This window comes from Stegodyphus dumicola, chromosome 10 (assembly GCF_044657685.1).
Source record: "Stegodyphus dumicola isolate Sdum_Otavi_A_Nest chromosome 10, ASM4465768v1".
Taxonomy (NCBI): domain Eukaryota; kingdom Metazoa; phylum Arthropoda; class Arachnida; order Araneae; family Eresidae; genus Stegodyphus; species Stegodyphus dumicola.
The window spans coordinates 71,543,732-71,561,052 of NC_140777.1; the positions used below are offsets into that span (position 1 = coordinate 71,543,732).

General features: G+C 31.6%; 3 protein-coding genes across 4 annotated transcripts in view; 2 read left to right on the forward strand and 1 right to left on the reverse strand.

Moving 5' to 3' along the window:
• The window catches only part of LOC146995001 (uncharacterized), a 28,426-nt gene extending 23,342 nt beyond the window's left edge, over positions 1 to 5,084 (reverse strand). For both annotated transcript variants that reach the window (XM_085825067.1, XM_085825066.1), the window contains exons 1-3: positions 4,928 to 5,084; positions 3,925 to 4,035; positions 2,072 to 2,138 (exon numbers count right to left, since the gene is read on the reverse strand). In XM_085825067.1, the coding sequence (XP_085681193.1) occupies positions 2,072 to 2,138; positions 3,925 to 4,035; positions 4,928 to 4,953 (204 nt within the window). In that variant the 5' untranslated portion in view covers positions 4,954 to 5,084. The remainder of the gene's footprint in view (positions 1 to 2,071; positions 2,139 to 3,924; positions 4,036 to 4,927) is intronic.
• A 6,251-nt stretch (positions 5,085 to 11,335) lies between these two features.
• LOC146995002 (THAP domain-containing protein 2-like) lies at positions 11,336 to 13,138 on the forward strand. Its single transcript, XM_085826067.1, has 2 exons — positions 11,336 to 12,253; positions 13,033 to 13,138. The coding sequence occupies exons 1-2, from the start codon at positions 12,101 to 12,103 to the stop codon at positions 13,120 to 13,122; spliced, it is 243 nt and encodes an 80-aa protein (XP_085682193.1). The 5' UTR covers positions 11,336 to 12,100; the 3' UTR covers positions 13,123 to 13,138.
• Positions 13,139 to 13,637: 499 nt separating this feature from the next.
• Positions 13,638 to 16,970, forward strand: LOC146995003 (uncharacterized). The gene is made up of 6 exons (XM_085825126.1): positions 13,638 to 13,646; positions 13,911 to 13,973; positions 14,246 to 14,311; positions 14,815 to 14,883; positions 15,012 to 15,080; positions 16,198 to 16,970. Exons 1-6 carry the CDS (start codon positions 13,638 to 13,640, stop codon positions 16,318 to 16,320), a joined length of 399 nt encoding a protein of 132 aa, XP_085681252.1. The 3' UTR covers positions 16,321 to 16,970.
• The last annotated feature ends 351 nt before the right edge of the window (positions 16,971 to 17,321 follow it).

Genomic DNA, 17,321 nt, shown 5'->3' on the forward strand with positions numbered 1-17,321 from the left:
CTGGTTTTGGTATTTTTATCTGGTTTTTGTAATTTTTAGGTTTCATTTTCCTAAAATGTGTTAGTAAAATTATTAAAAAATTAGCACATTAGTAAAATCACTAAAAAAAATGCCAAAAACTTGTACATATACAAAAGGCAATAAATAATAATAAAAATATTAAAATAAAAAATTGTAATAGCAAAATGCTATGCTAATATTATCACTTTTTTTTTCATATTTATAGCATATTTTGAAATTTATTGGTACTAAATTTCACTTATTTTGGGTCTTTGTAAAATTAAATCTAAATTTCTTACTTTTTGTCTATACCAATCAACTTTCTACAGCATATTGCGGGGAAATACTTGGAAAAATTATGTTTTCAAATTTTAAAAAAAAAATTGTTATATTATATATATATATATAAACTATTAAACATTCAAAACGGTTGATCTTTACAATATGGTAACTGGTAGTTTGGCGACATTTTGGAGGCGATAAAGGTTACTACCTGGGACTTTGGTAATAATGTGAGCAGTACTCAGTTCCGATTACACATTATTTTGCGTGAGGGAAATGAGAGATCATGGGATATGTCATGTGATATTAATGGACGAATTACGGTTCTTTAATCGGAAAAGGGGGGAAATCGGGTAAAAAGGTGGAAATTTTGTATTTAGCTTTATTCTGTGTTGTGTGAAACAGTGTTGTGTAATTTTTGGATCTCATGGCCCTAAGTAAAGTGAATTCGAAATGAGTATTTAGGCATTGTGATAAAGAGAAGTTTGCTTTTTATTTAGCGGAGGAAGTATGGAGGAAAAATTCGCAGAAAAAATCTTTCAATAATTTTATTGAATGAATTAGAAAAGTGTATCCGCCACGTAATCAAGATTCTGAAGAAGACTAGGTAAGTTAGTATTTTTAATTATTTGAGGATATTATTTTTATGCATTGTTCTAAATGTAAGGTGGAAAGGAATTTGGTATTATTGGGAAAATTGTTATTAGCAATGATTTAGTTTAAAGTAATTAGGATTGTAAGGTAATTTTTATTAATTTAATGTATGTGCTCATGTATATTTTAAGTAGTGTTTTTGAATTTAATTATATTTTAATGAAATGATAGTTATTTTGTGAATTTTATGTTTGTAGGAATTTGGTATACGTTTAAGTTGAAATAAATGTGCATGGAAATAATTTAAATATTTGATACTAAGTATTTGTAATACTTGCAGTATGAATTCATTGGTGACGTGTATAATGTAATAGATGATTTAGAGGTAAAAGTTTTTGGATATTTTATATGTGGAAATGTTCATATTTGTAAAGGGTAAATATTTTTTCGCGATCAGGTAATTTCATATATGTTCTTTTTACCGGGTTTAAAGATTGAGAAAATTGTCATGTATTTTCGTGAAATTTTTCGAATTTATGAGAAAAAAGCAGTGTACATGGATATAGTGAAGAGTGTGCGCTATGCCATTTTTGTGCAATTCTGGGATGTTTTTTTAAGTAAAAATAAGTCGGCGTGTACATGGTTTATGTGTATGTGTTATTTTGAAAAACGCGTAAGGTGTATGGTATTGTGCACTTTTTCCGAATTTTGCAGTGAATATTTGTCATGATTAAGCAGTTTTGTTTGATAAAATTTCTAGCATAAGTGTAATTCGGCTAGTAGATTGTTGGAAGAAGTGTTCAGTAGATAAGAAGAAAAGAAACATGTCTTTACTTCGTGAAGACAAAATGGCGGCGGGAAAAAAAAAAAATAGAGGGTTGCTGTAGGGGAGTTGGTTGCCAAATTTTCGCCAAAAAATCGCCAAGTTACCATAATGTAAAGATCAACCTTCAAAACTTACAAATATGGAACTAGTGCTGAAATTACTGCTAAAACAGATAATCAGTCTTTTCATATATAAGCTTGAAAAAATATTTCAAACAAATATTATTAAATATGTATTTATACAGTAAAATAAGACAATTAGATACTGTTAACATTATTATGAAAAGGTTAATAAACCATTAGTTATTCAGTTGACATCGTAACAGCATAATCCATTCAACATTGTAATTATGAATCTCAAAATCCTTACCTGAGGATTTACATCTTTATAAAATTCTAAAGTAACCTCATACAATTTTCCTTCATCATCTTTCCCCCTGCAAGAATATATATATACATTATTCAAAACTAAAAAGATATGAAAAGCAGTAAACTTCATAAGTAATACGGTACTTTTCCATTATGCACATCATGGTTTTTGCCCGTGAAAGAGAAGACAAACACATGCTGAGATCTAATGATAGCACTATCTGCAGACTATGCATTTATGAGGGTGTATAAACAAGAATAATAAGCATGCACATACTATTTATTACAAGAGTACCATCAAAAAGCATGGCAGGTGCATACTGGAAATATATCACAAATATCGGTATTTTTTAGTAATGGAGAGTTATATGGTGCCATACAAAAATGCTGGTTTGAAATCTAATCAGAAACAGGAATAACAATGCAAACAATATGTACAGCTTCGTGAAAAGAATGGCTGTTTTATTAAATCCAAAATAAATAACTAAAAACACAGAGATATTTGCAAATAAGAATACATGTAATTATTCCAATTTCAAAGTTGTACAACTATTTTTTCTAGTTACAGTCTGCAGGATTTCAACAACATAAATTCTGGACATTATAAATAAATAAACTGAACAGCTATCAGAAAAAGAATGTGTGAAGATTCAAACTAACTGGGATAAGTTAGATGTTAGTTTGAATTTCATTTATTTATTTTCTACAACACAATGTCTGTTCGAATAAAACTGTGTTTAACTGGAGGAATTTTTGTAGAGAAATGTGTATGGATGTATGTATAAAAAAAATAAAATGATCGGCACTCCTGGCAAAGTTGTTGTGGCAGTTTCAAAAGGAGGGCCTTCTGCAATCAACGGATCACATTTCCGATTCATACTTTGTAGAAATCATGTGGCATTGCTTACACTGTGGATCGATTACATGAAATTTTCCAAAAAAAAAAAAAATGCTTTGTGCTGCAGTCATCCGACACTGACAATCAGATATAATCTACAACAAAACGAGGTGAGTACATTTGTTGCTTTTTGCATGTTCTTGGCATTGTTTAAGGTGACAACATTCTTCAAATCACTGCTTCGTTGCAATGCCACTGTAAACGATTGTAACCTGTCACTATTTCAAAGCTAGATGATAAAACTTTCCATTTTAATAGAAGCAGCTCTCTCTCACACACACACACACACACACACACACACACACACACACACACACACACAAAAAAAAAAAAAAAAAAAAAAAAAAAAAAAAAAAAAAAAAAAAACGTATCACAGTGGAAGCTATTTACAAAGAAGATGCAAGTGAAATATATTTTGGATTTTAGCATAACTAGTAGCCTTTCTTTTTTCTCTCAAGTAAAGATTAATACAAAACATTGCACATTATCATATATAAATAATTAAAAAATTACACTAGTTACACAAGAATAAGTAATTACTTTCTACTGTTGAAATTTATGGATATTTTGATATACTAATTTTTTTAAAGACTGGATTGCATGTAAAATGAGCAGAAAATCCAATTTACCAATTCATGACAGCCAAACAAAATTAGTCTACTGCAGCCTGCAGAGAAATTCTGTTTAGTAGTCTATGTACTAAAATTTAACATAATAAAATGCAGAATTTAATCTTTCAAGTTTTATTAAATTTTGCCGTGAGGAATAAAACCTAATACTAATCTATAAACAGCTTATTTAAGGTAATAATGATATTAGTTCATAATTTGATTAATTAAAAAGATACCATTCTGTTTCACTTTCATACTAGTATGTTATCAATCTACTTTTATGTAATAAAATATGCAGATAATCTTTAATTTCCAAATATCATCATTAAAAGAAAAATACTGTACCTGAAAAATAATTTATCAGCTGTTAAATTTATTTCTGGTCTTTTGCAATCAGTAACTTGAATAAATAAATATAAAAGATTTTTTCTTTCAGCCCACAGCACTGGAGGTGGCCTAAAATGTGTTAGTAAAATTATTAAAAAATTAGCACATTAGTAAAATCACTAAAAAAAATGCCAAAAACTAGTACATATACAAAAGGCAATAAATAAAAATATTAAAATAAAAAACTGCAATAGCAAAATGCTATGCTAATGTTATCTAAGTATCCAATTAAAAGGTTAAAAATAATTCTTTAGCCTAATGAAAAACATTTAAAAAAAATTAGGCTAGTAAAATTTTGGAAAAGGAATTTTAAACAGTAATTAAAAATGAATTAATAATTCACTTTTAATATTAACAGCACTAAAAAGCATTAATATTTTATTTAAAGCTTATTCTTGGTTCCAGAAAGAAATCCTAAGCATTCAAAATATAACAGTCAGCGGTAATTTGCTAGTAAATAAAAGTTTATGCACTAATATACAATTGCAACGAATTTTATAAAATGTGCATATCAAAAGCTTTTTAAGAAACATAACATGGTTTAGAAGCAAAAACAATAATAGTAGTAATTATAAGTAATTTAAATTAATGAGAAAATGGAACTATATAAAAGTTGTTACACTTTTACGATGAAATAGTTCACATGGAGACAAACCTTCATTATAATGCAGTCATGTACATATATTGTACTATTGTGTAATAAAGGACTTCTTATTCATGTGACCAAATTAATTTATTCTTATTATACAAATAATTTAAGGAACTTCTTATTAATTAATACAATGAAAAATTATTTGAGTAATTTTAACGTATAACTCATTTAAATAAACTCTACTTTTCCCCGTTCTGTCAAAATATAATAATATCGTAGACCACATGCCTAAAAACGCATCACAATATTAGAAGATTTCTTCGCTACTTCATTTAATTTTTAATTATACCTGTATAAACAAACGCATACCTCTTTTCAGCATCGGTTCCGGTCATATTTGTAACAAGGAAGCAAAGTGATACTGAATGATCTAAAATTCTTAATCACTCACAAAATTTGCGAAACGCCTTCGCAGTTTCAAATTCCCGTTTTTCAGAGTTGCCATTCGTTTGTAGTTAAAAATTGAAAATGCGGCTGAGTTTGTGGCTGACAGTAATCAAGATTATAATAATCAAGATCAAGATATTAAATTAATAATAATCAAGAAATAACGCATCATTATATATATATATATATCTATATATTATATATATAGATATATATATATATTTGTTACGAAGAACACAGAAAATATATAAATCAAATATATTTAAAACAGTTCGTTCAGTTGCGGGCCTGCCTCTACCCGAGGCTGGGTGCATTATGAATAAAGACAAAAAAATTCTTAATAAATCATTCTTTATTTCCATCAAAACAGTATCACTCTTCCGAGCTCAGCTTTCGTTCGTCCACACGTAAAACATTCGAAAACACTCAGCACGCAGGCTGACGTCACAAGCAGCAGCGCCTCGCGCCGGTTATTACTTCAGTTCATTTCACAACATCCTCCCCCCCCCTTGAGACTCAGGTTGAGTCTCAAACTCATAACAAACATTATTTAAAAGATCAAGTCTTTTTGGAACTTTTACAAGTCGTCCAGAGGAGGAATATTGTTGCATCACCATTTTATCAGGTGCAATACTCTTTTTTAACGTACACCCAGCACTAGAATTAGATTCCTCTGCACCCAGTTTCTTATCAGGAATTATGTTTCTATCATTGGACTGTATCTCCAGAGGAAAGATGCGTTGTATTGGTCGTATAACTATTCCATGCCGGGTCTTAAGTTTAACCGTACGAATCTTTCCATCACGTCCAGGGATCAATTCTGTAATTCGGGCTAAAGGCCAAAATAAACGTTTTCTGTTATCATCCCCCATCAGTACTATTTCTCCTACAACAGGTTCCCGAGATCGCTTTTCATTATGCTTTTGAACCAGTTGACTAAGGTATTCTTTTCTAAATCGTTGTCTCAGATCATTTAACAATTTAGTTCTATACTTTAATCTCTTATTAAGACTTGACGAATTTAATTCATCAAGATCTTCAACATTGGAATTTCTGTTCTCGATAAGAAACATGGCGGGTGTCAGAGGTACTAATTCTTGCGGATCTTCAGAAACATAAGTTAAGGGTCTAGAATTAATTATAGTTTCACAATCACAAATAATAGTACAAAGTTCTTCAGATGATAACACTGTTTTACCTAAAGTACGTTTTAACAATTCTTTTACTGTACGAACCAACCTCTCCCACCAGCCACCCCACCAAGCTGCAGTAGGTGGAATAAATTTCCAGATTATACTTTCAGTTCCCGTTTCCTTTACTACTTTAGTCCAATTTAGTTTTGATAAATCATTAGACGCACCCCGAAAATTTGTCCCGTTATCAATATAGATTATTCTAGGGCGTCCGCGCCTAGCAACAAATCGTCGAAGCGCCAGGAGAAACGCATCAGTAGAAAGAGAATTTACGAGTTCAAGGTGAATGGCACGGTACACAGCGCAGGTGAACAGCGCGATCCACACCTTTCCTCCATTTTTTAAAAACAGCGGTCCGGCCAAATCAATCCCTATGATTTCAAATGGCGCACAATCCGTAACTCGGTCTGGCGGCAGAGGTGTCGGTTCGCTTGACATGGCCTTAGTTTTAAATCTTTTACAAACGATACAGTTAAAGAGGACATTTTTAATGGCCTTTCTAGCTCTGACTATCCAAAATCTTTCTCGTAATATGCATTGCATCATCTGAAGACCAGCATGACAGTTCTTATTATGCACATTTCTGATTAATAACTTAGTAAAATCACATTTTTCTGGTAACAGTATTGGATACAGAAAAGATTCATAGTCATCTCTATTTAGTATTCTCGTTTTAACTCTTAGAATACCATCATCATCAATGAGCGTTTCAATAAAATTATAAGATTTCTTATCAGTCAGATAATAATTTTGAACCAAACGAATTAAATTTTTCTCAGAATTTTCAATTTCATACTGTGAAAGTTCAATCTTTCCATTCTTTTCAGAACCACCTTTACAATTATTTACAAATCTAAATATCCATGCAAATACTCTAATCATTTTATCATAATTGGATACACTGATTCGATGCCAAGGGGGTGCGTCTTTTGATAGATCAATATTCACTCTTTTTATCTTTTTCCTCTCCAATTCTACTTCTTCATGCAAATAAATAATCTCACCAGTGGGCCAGTTTTCAGGGCTTTCTCGTAACCACAAGGGGCCTTCCCACCATCTAGACCGAAGCATTTGCTTCGCAAAACATCCGCGCGACAACAAGTCGGCAATATTTAGTTTCCCTGGGATATGTCTCCATGAATGACCTCGCGTCAACTCTCGAATCTCTTTAACCCTATTTTCGACGAAAACGGACCAATTTCCTTGCTCTGTTATCCACCAAAGGGCAGTGGTTGAATCAGACCAGAAGGTAACTTTTAAATCGGGCAAACTGAGAGCTTTGATAATAGAATTTGCAAGTCTAGAACCTATACAACAGGCCATTAATTCTAAGCGAGGAATGCTTAAAGATTTCAAAGGCGATACTCTAGACTTCGCCCGTACGAGATTTATTTTTACTTCAGAATTAAATATTGATCGAACAAAGACGCACGCTGCATACGCCCCCTTGCAAGCATCCACAAATACATGTAGTTCAGACGTGTCATTGATAAACAAGTATCGAGGCAAAGTAACATCTTTCAAAACATTAAGTTCTTTAAACCAGTTCAAAAATATATTTACATCATTCGGAGACAATTCATCATCCCATGCAATTTTCACTTTCCACAATTTTTGCAACAACAGTTTTGGAAGCAATGTAGTTGGCGTTATTAAACCAATAGGATCAAAAATTGTCTGCACAATTGCCAAAATTGTCCTCTTTGTGATTTTTGTATCACAGGTCAATGTATCTGTGTCTGTGCAGCACCTCAGCGTATCATTATCCAAATTCCAAATTACCCCCAAAACGGAAGTATCCCCTGAATGTTTGTCAACATTTGTACCAGCCACATTGCCTTCAAAACCGCGCAAGTTAAAACATCCATTTGACATGATTAATTTGGAATGTTCAATAAACATAAACTGTTCATCAATACTAAAAACACTAGATAAACAATTATCCACATAAAATGACGATTTCAATTTTTGAGCAACTTCACTATATTGACGTGGACAGTTTTCTAATAGATGCATTATAGATGCGTTCAACAAGTAGGGGCTCGAAGAAACTCCAAACACAACTCTGCAATGCCTATAAATTAATTTCTCTTCATTGCATGGGAAAAAAAATCTGAGAAAATCTCTATCTTTAGATGCGACGGATAACATTAAAAAAGCCTTTTCAATATCGGCACTAATACCAATCGGATACATTCTAAAACGATCTATAATATCAGGTATTAATTCAATAAGATTTATTCCTTTACACAAACATTCGTTCAAAGAGAGTCTCCCTTTCTCAGATGCAGAAGCGTCAAAAACAGGACGAATTTTCGTGGTTTCACTTCCTAATTTGATTACAGGCCTATGCGGCAAATAATGACATTCATTATTCAATTCGTTTTCTGGTACGCGTTCAATAATATTCAACCTTTCCCATTCTTTGAACACATTTTGATAATCATCGAAAAATTTACTACATCTGAGTTTATAGATCATCTTTTGATACCTTTTCCAGGATAATTCTTTATTATCGGTTAAATGTGTCGTATCACATTTCCACGGAAGTTCTACTTCATATCTTCCATTTGGAAGAATTTTCATTTTGTTCTCAAATTCAGATAAATTAAAACTTTCATTCATTTTAACAGTTTCGTTTGGAGCGCATATTCCTATTTTTTCAAGTTCCCATAACTCATTCAGAGGAATTCTCCTGACATGCATTGAAAATGTTTTCAAAATATTATCCTTTTCACCCGAATTTCGTTTGCCAAATACCGTCCACCCAAGTTTCGTTTCGACAGCCGTTACCCCGGACTGTAATTCAATAGAATTTCCCGTCAATAACTTTCCTATAACATCTGCTCCGATTAAAAGGTTAATTTCAATTTCCTTTCGCAATGGATCCGAAAATTCGATTTCTTTTTCTTTTAATTCATTCAAAATCTCTTTATCCTTAACCTTAGGAATAAAACCGCAAATCTTTTTTTCCGATAATGCCTCAAAACTACATGCGAATGTTCCTTTTAAATTGCTGACCTCGACCGAAAACACTTCATGTTGTTTAGGTTTCGTTTCGTCCCCCCCAAACAGTGCATGTATAACTGTCTCCTCCCGAAGTGGAGATGCTTTAAGCTGACTCATCATATTTTCACTAACGTAGCTACTTTGGCTTCCACTATCAATTATGCAGCGAATAATTTTCTCGCGACCTTGACACCGAATTCGAACGCAAAGCGTTTGCAAAAATACAGTTTCGCTTCTGCTACAGTTAGAAAGAGAACTCTCTTTTGAAACATTTATCTGATCATTATTTTTTAGCTTTTGATTACACATTACATCAAAATGATTACAACTTTTGCAAATAGAACAACTTAACTTACCTTTGAAAGGACAAAATTTACTAATATGACTCGCTCTTTTCAGACAAGAAAAACAAGCACCTTTTTTCAACAACAATTGTTGTTTTTCAGCTAAAGTCATTTTTTTTGCAGAGTAACATTTTTCACTAAAATGTTTCTTTTCACAAAAATTACAGTTCGGAACACTCTTACCTGAATTCTCAAGACTTACTAGAGCTGATGCTGTTACGGGATCATTTTGCTTTACCTGTTCGTGGTTATAATCTTTCTTTCGATGGTTCTGTTGGGAAGCGAAACCAGTTCTTGCGAGGAGAACCATCTCTTCCCCCTTAACTTCCTGTTTTAAGAAATTCATTAAATATTTCAAAGATCGATTCCCTTTAGTTTCAATGGAGTCGTGATTTCTGCTTCTTTCCCATGCCATCAGTACTTCTTCTGGTAAGCAACTTTCCACTAAGGGGGTCAAAAAATCCCCATATTTTTCTTGGGTTCTTCCCAAACTTTCCAACGCTCGCAATTTTCCTTCTAGTTCATCATACAGGGAGGGTAGATCCGTTTTTGCTCTTCCGGTTACAGCGTTCTTCATCACTAGGCTTAACAAGTCTCTCACATAGATTTGCACAAGTAAATCTTCGCGTCCAAAGCGCTCTTTTAGTTGTTCGATGGCTTTAGGATAATTAGCTGCCGTTGCCGGGAAGCTAAGGACTAGGCGTTCTGCTTTCGATTTGGGTTCCATGGCCTGCAATAAATACTGCATTTTATCTTCATCGGCGATACTTTTGTCATCGTGGATTTTCTGGAACTGACTCCAAAAAGTCAGGTAATCTTTAGCTTCACCACTGAATTTTTTAAGCTCAATTTTAGGCAATTTAAATTTCCTAGATTCGGAATTATTTGAAGGAGAAGAGGCTTGTATTTCCGCATCTATTTGAGCACACTGTTCTAGAAACTTGTCTCGATAATTCTCCGCTTCTTGAAAATCATCACTAAATAATTTTTCTCCATCTTCAGCCTGCAGAATTTGCTGCGATATAGCACTCTGGCATACGTCAAGTCTCTGGAATTTATCACAAAGTTGACACTTCAAAATCGAAAGTATTTTCAAATCTCTTACTTCTTTAGTTAATTCACTTTCGGTTTTCCTTGAGGTTTGCGAAAACGCAATTCTAAGTCCTTTTCTTTGAGCCTTTAAAGCGATCAAATCCATCTTCAAAGTATATTCAAAATCGAAATTCAATAACAAAAGTTCAATCGGAAAATTCTAATTCAAAGCACCCGGTCCCGCCGAGGGTACCACTATGTTACGAAGAACACAGAAAATATATAAATCAAATATATTTAAAACAGTTCGTTCAGTTGCGGGCCTGCCTCTACCCGAGGCTGGGTGCATTATGAATAAAGACAAAAAAATTCTTAATAAATCATTCTTTATTTCCATCAAAACAGTATCACTCTTCCGAGCTCAGCTTTCGTTCGTCCACACGTAAAACATTCGAAAACACTCAGCACGCAGGCTGACGTCACAAGCAGCAGCGCCTCGCGCCGGTTATTACTTCAGTTCATTTCACAACAATATTATTATTATTATTATATATATATATATATATATATATATATATTGATATATATGTATGTGTGTGTGTGTGTGATATTTCAATGCGCTGCTTGAAAACTTTAGAATGATGACACTTGAATACAGACATAAGGGCCGCTTGGAACAAGGCCAACTAGATATCTAGTTGCCCTTGCTTGAAACCATCATTTTGTCCCATGATAATACACAGCAAATCATTTTTAGTAGACAAGATATTTCTCGATCATAATTAAATACAATAAGTTTTATGTACATGTGTTAACACCATACTACATTATCCTAGATAAAGGAGGACAATTGACCATAGCAGCGCAGAGATGTTTGCAGGGCAGGAGAAGTAAAGAAAAGGAATAACATAATTGCTCGCGAAGCAGACAGGTAGATATGTGCAGCTAAGCTAGTTAATTTTTGGTTTTAGTTGTCTTTGCAAGCAGCGTTATGTCGTATGTTAATAACTTTGGATAGATCTCGACTCTGGGAGAAAAGATAAACTTGGAGGGAGAACACAAATTTAGAATAGTCAGTTTTGAGCTTACCAGTTATTTATTAGCGTAGCCATCGTATATTATTTATATCTTACACACACACAGACACATATGTAAGTTATTGTATATTTTGACTAATAGTAGACCGCTTGTTACGAAGAACACAAAAAATATATAAATCAAATATATTTAAAAAAGTTCGTTCATTTGCGGGCCTGCCTCTACCCGAGGCTGGGTGCATTATGAATAAAGACAAAAAATTCTTAATAAGTCATTCTTTATTTCCATCAAAACAGTATCACTCTTCCGAGATCAGCTTTCGTTCCGACTACAAGCAAGACATTCGAAACACTTAAGGCTACTATAAAGGGGAGCTGAATCATCATCCATTTTGAAGCTAACTTGTTGGTATTCGCTATTGGATTAGCACTGATTTCTTGACATATTTGTGGATCGATTCCGACCTAATTTTCAGAAAAATGGGTGGTTGTGCTGCACCAAATTGTTCGAATCAGTCTAAAAATAACTTTAGGATGTTTCGTTTCCCTAGAAATGAAGAAAGACGAAGAAAATGGATAGTTAATTCTCGTCGAGATCAATGGATCCCGGGCCCAGGAGCGTATCTTTGTGAGGTAAGTTCAGCTTCGTATTTTTCCATAGAATGTTAGAAAAATTACTCTTCTTGGTACTTTAAAATATTTATTTTCATTTAACTGTCACTTATTGACGATCAACTGATTTTATAAGTACAAAATCAACTGCGGAATGTGTATGTGTTTGTGCAGTAAAATATCGTTGTTTCATGTTGTTTCTTTTGTTATCGTGAAAAGTTTATACCGTTTGTAAAATTTATATCATACATTTCATGTAAACTTTGTGCTCAGTTAGAAATGTGATGTGCCTTTTTCTTTCTTTAATTTTACTGTACGATTGGTGATTTAAAGTAGCATTCTATGTTTTGATTCTGATGTATTGTCGCCAAATCGGATAGTTGGCGCCAATGTTAAAAACTGGATGGTATGATCCAAATAATAAATGATTTTGTTTTTTCTTTATAGTAAGATAAATATATTCTGTATTTTTAGACATTTTTAAGAAGTTAAATATTAATTTAAATATTCGATGAATCGTTTTGATCCCATTATTATCCTTTATTGTAGTAGCAAATCTTAATGTTGTATTTTTAACTATAGGTACTTTAAATTTATTTTTAGTGTGTGAGCAGGAAATATGTTTTAAGTAGTTTTACAAACATGATTACTTTTTAAAAATTTTGTTCTATTTTCATAAAAAATTTTAATTTATCAGAAAATTACATTCTTAAATTATTATAATATATGTAACTGTAATTTAATACTAGTGCTTTTGATTTTAATGTTAAATTTCATGCATGCTTTTGTTAAATATGCAGGTACATTTTGAAGAAAATCAATTTGAATGCTCTAGGCAAGATGGGCGTAAAAAACTCAAGCCCAATGCTGTGCCAACTCAATGTGCCTAATCCCCCACAACTGTTGACCCCACAGCGTCTAAAAGGCATTGGTTTACCAAAGCACCATTAAGTTACATCCAATTTTTGTAATGTATGTGTTTTTTATTTTTATGGTTTTTCATAAAAAAATATGTTTTTATTACAAATGGACTAAATTGCTTTATAAAAGAATCAAAATATTGAAATTAAGGCATTATGTGATAAAGCTGTAATTACAGTCCCTAAGATTAGATTAAAAAATTAAAATTTTGCTGTTGTTATATATATAATTAAGTATGTACTTTGTTATTATAATCATATATTGAAAATTAAGCATAAAACCTCAATTTGATGTAGTTTTTGGATAAAGTTTTTGTAGTTTTTCGAGGACGGTCATACATGGGTCTGGTTTCTTCAAATTTGCTCCTAAAAAAAGAAACCGGTATCTGATTGCCTTCAAAGTCAAAAGAGTTTAAATCAAAATTTGTATTAAAATAAAGTTGCTTTTTTGCTTAATTTTAAATTCCAGATAAATAGAGAGAAATATGTATGGAGTAAGTAGAAGAAATAATATTGAAATTAATAATTTTAATCTTGAGTAATACAATAATATAGTTATAATACATTGATTTAAATGTATATTTTAATGTCTTATATGTCTTGTCTGAATGTTGTTATTTTTTGTTTAAAGATTTACAAAACTTATTAGGATTATTTATATTATTTATTATTAAAATTACATTAAGTATATTTTATTTATCAGCATTTTCAGGTATCCTTCCTTACTTATATGTGTTTCATAATTTTTGCATCTTCAGGGTGGCTTGCTGCACGGTTTACCTTTATCAACTGAAGCGATTTCTGTTGCTGAACCATCTGTTGTAAGTCTTCATTTGAACAGTTATTAAATATTTAGTATTATAAACTTTTTCTAAAAAGTATTAACACTGTTTCTAAAATTAAAAAATATATTAACGTAATATTTACTTATGTTTAAGAAGTATGAATGCTATGAACAGTCCAATGTATTTATGCTTTTTTATAAGTTGAGTTACTTTGAAAATGGTAATGATTATTTGTATTTATTTTTATCCGATCAGAGTTTATAATTTCTTTCACTTCCACATATTTCATATATTATAATTTCTTTTAGGTTCATTTGCCACAACCTTCAGCTTCATATTTTGGAGAAATAAATTTTGCTGCCGAAGTATCTGATGTAAATTGCCATTTTGCACTTCTAAAAAATTTTAATACTTTTTTAACATCTATTCGTAAACTGTACTATGTTTTTTTAAATGTTTCCATCTTCATAATCATGCACTTTATTATTTCATTTCACCAGTGGTTGCAAATGTGTACATTACAGTACATCTCAGGTGTGTTTGCAACAACATTTAGCATTACCTTCTGATTAAATAACAGCTGCTAGTAAAGAATCTATTCTATGTTTTCATTTGAGCAGCTATTAAATGTCATATGTTTTACATATATTAATGAATTTTTATACGATTTCTGAAATATCAAATTGTTTGTCTTATGGTTGCTAAACAGCTGTACTATATCTGGCTGTTGTGCTATGGAATTATTTTTGAATTTTGAGTGTTAACAATTTATTATCTATTTATGAATTATAAAATGTTATGTAAAATAATTATTTCATAAAATGAATGTAGTTTATATTATCTGTATTTCTAAATTTCTTATATATATATATTTCAGGTTTGTTTGCAAGAACAAGCTTCAACTTCATCTTGTGATAAAATGCCATCTATTTGTGAAGGATCTCATGTAAGATAATTAGTGTATTATTAAATTGCTTGCTTATACAAAACGTTTCTATTAACTTTTTTTGGGGGGGGGTAAAAGGAATGTAATTAATTTCATCAGCATTTACAAATTCTTTGTGTACATTTCAGGTTTGTTTGCAAGAACAGCCTTTAGCCTCATTTTGCAATGAAATACCATCTATTTGTGAAGGCTCTGATGTAAGTTGATAACTAATGTATAATTAAATTACTTCCTTATATGCATTTAAAATGTTCTATAAAGTAATTTTTTGGTAAAAGGAATGTAATTAATTTCATCAATAGTTGCAAATTCTCTATGTAAATTTCAGTTTTGTTTGCAAAAACAACCTTTAGATTCATCTTGCAACCAAATTGTAATTAATTTTAATTAATTTCATCAGCATTTGTGAAGGCTGTGATATAAGTTGATAATTTGTGTTATTAAATTGCTCATGATTATGGAGATAATCGATCCCTTGAAAAGCTGGAAATAAATTTTAAAAATCTATTTTTAAGTGAAATAAATTTTAAATATTAGAAAATAAAACAAAAATAATCTAGAAAATGCTGAAAACAATAGAGTCAAATTTAAAAACCCACCACAGTATAGGAAAAGAGACCTGGAACTTGCATTTTTATTTTGTGGATTTATTATCTGTTTAAGTTTGACATTTAATCCAAAGGTGCTTTGTCCCTGAAGGACTATTGTTTTCGTTTTGTATTGAAACACTATAAATGGCTGCATCACTTTTCAAATTGTTGCCACCAAATATTATCACCCTGTACTATATTTAAAGAAATTATATAGTGAAGACTCATAAATGCATGTATGTTTTTTGCATTCTCATAAAACAACGGTACCTAGAGCCATCAAATTTTGAATGACTTAATTCTACTGTGAATATGGACATCTGGAAGACCGAATTTGAAATTCAGAATTTGTTTTAATATATATTTTATATGTTGTAAAACTTTAACGAATTTTTGATTAACAAACTTGAGGATTTCAAAGCGAGCAATGGCAATGTTGTACAGAAAAGACACTTTTATCTCCAGCGTGTGAGACAATGAATCGGGAATTCTGAAGATATGTTCATTTTAAAATTATCTTGCAATATTGCTGTTGAACTGAATTTTATAGTTTAAGTGTGAAAAACTTGATATTTAATAAATAAAGGTAAAACACAAAATGTTAAAAAAAGGCCCCTTTGGGTGTAATTTAAAATCTGAAACCTTTCAGATCTTTTTTGTTTGTTTGTTGTGTTCCCCCCCCCTTCTTTGATGATTATTCATATAGATTTTTTCTTTATTCCAGGATGTTCTTTTAAGGAATTTTATAAAACAGCAGACTGAATTGATCTCGCTTCTGCAATGCGAGAACAAAATATTACTGAAAGAACTTACAGCAACCAAAAAAAAAATGAAATTAATGTTTTAAAAAAATAGCATAGCACTGAAATTCAACTTCATGACCTTCAAGTACAGCATGAGGAATTGCTGAAAGGAGTGAAAACATTTCTTTCAGATGAACAAATAGCAATGTTGAAAATTCCTCATAGAAGCATTGCAAAATGGTCTAACGAGGGAATAATAAAAGGCCTCAAAGTTAGATTTGCCTTGGGCAAGCATGGTTATAATTACTTGCACAGAATAGGTTTTCCGTGCCTTCATACAGCACTTTAAATAAAAGACTTCAAGGTCTTGAAATGAATTTTGGAGTCATCAGTGAGATGATTGAACCTTTGAAAATTAAAGGAGAAAAAAATGAATGCTAGTGATAAAGACCGTATTTTATCATTGGATGAAATGGAGATTTCTGGCAATCCTGATTTTGATATTTCAAAACGTAAATTTATTGGTAAATGTACATTAGGAAATCAAAAGGGTACAGGAAATCACTATTTAGTTATTTTACTAAGAGGTTTGAAGCTGAAATGGAAGCAAGTGGTTGCCCATGAGATAACTGGACAGGTAACAGGATGCCAGCTCAAACAACTTGTTGTCAATGTTATCGAAGCTGTCAATTCTGTTGGATTTAATGTTGCTGGTATTGTTAGCGATATGGCAGCAGTAAATAGAAGCCTGTGGAATTCTTTGGGAATATCTATTTCTCGAAACCAAAGAAATAATTTCACTACTGAAATTAAGGGCAAAATTATTTATGTATTTGCAGATGTGCCACATCTTTTAAAAAATCTCTGGTCTGCAACTCTTAATCATAGTATAAAACTGCCCAGTTATGTTTGCAATAAAGAAAATTTGGTTACTTTGCATGTATCTGCAGGATTTATAAAAGATATCTGGATTACTGAAACAAACCAAAATTGTGGTTTGAGAACTATGCATCATCTCAGCAAAGAAGACCTCTTCCCCTCACATTTTGATAAAATGAATGTTGCTTCTGCTGTGAGGTTTTTTCCAATTAAAACAGCTGTGGGA

What these genes read in the sequence shown, in the direction of transcription:
- LOC146995002 (XM_085826067.1), top strand. Translation starts at nt 12,101, where the DNA reads ATGGGTGGTTGTGCTGCACCAAATTGTTCGAATCAGTCTAAAAATAAC. An exon ending in CAGGAGCGTATCTTTGTGAG is followed by an intron (nt 12,254 to 13,032) that starts GTAAGTTCAGCT and finishes TTAAATATGCAG; the next exon opens with GTACATTTTGAAGAAAATCA.
- LOC146995003 (XM_085825126.1), top strand. An exon ending in CTATTTGTGAAGGATCTCAT is followed by an intron (nt 14,884 to 15,011) that starts GTAAGATAATTA and finishes TGTACATTTCAG; the next exon opens with GTTTGTTTGCAAGAACAGCC. An exon ending in CTATTTGTGAAGGCTCTGAT is followed by an intron (nt 15,081 to 16,197) that starts GTAAGTTGATAA and finishes TCTTTATTCCAG; the next exon opens with GATGTTCTTTTAAGGAATTT.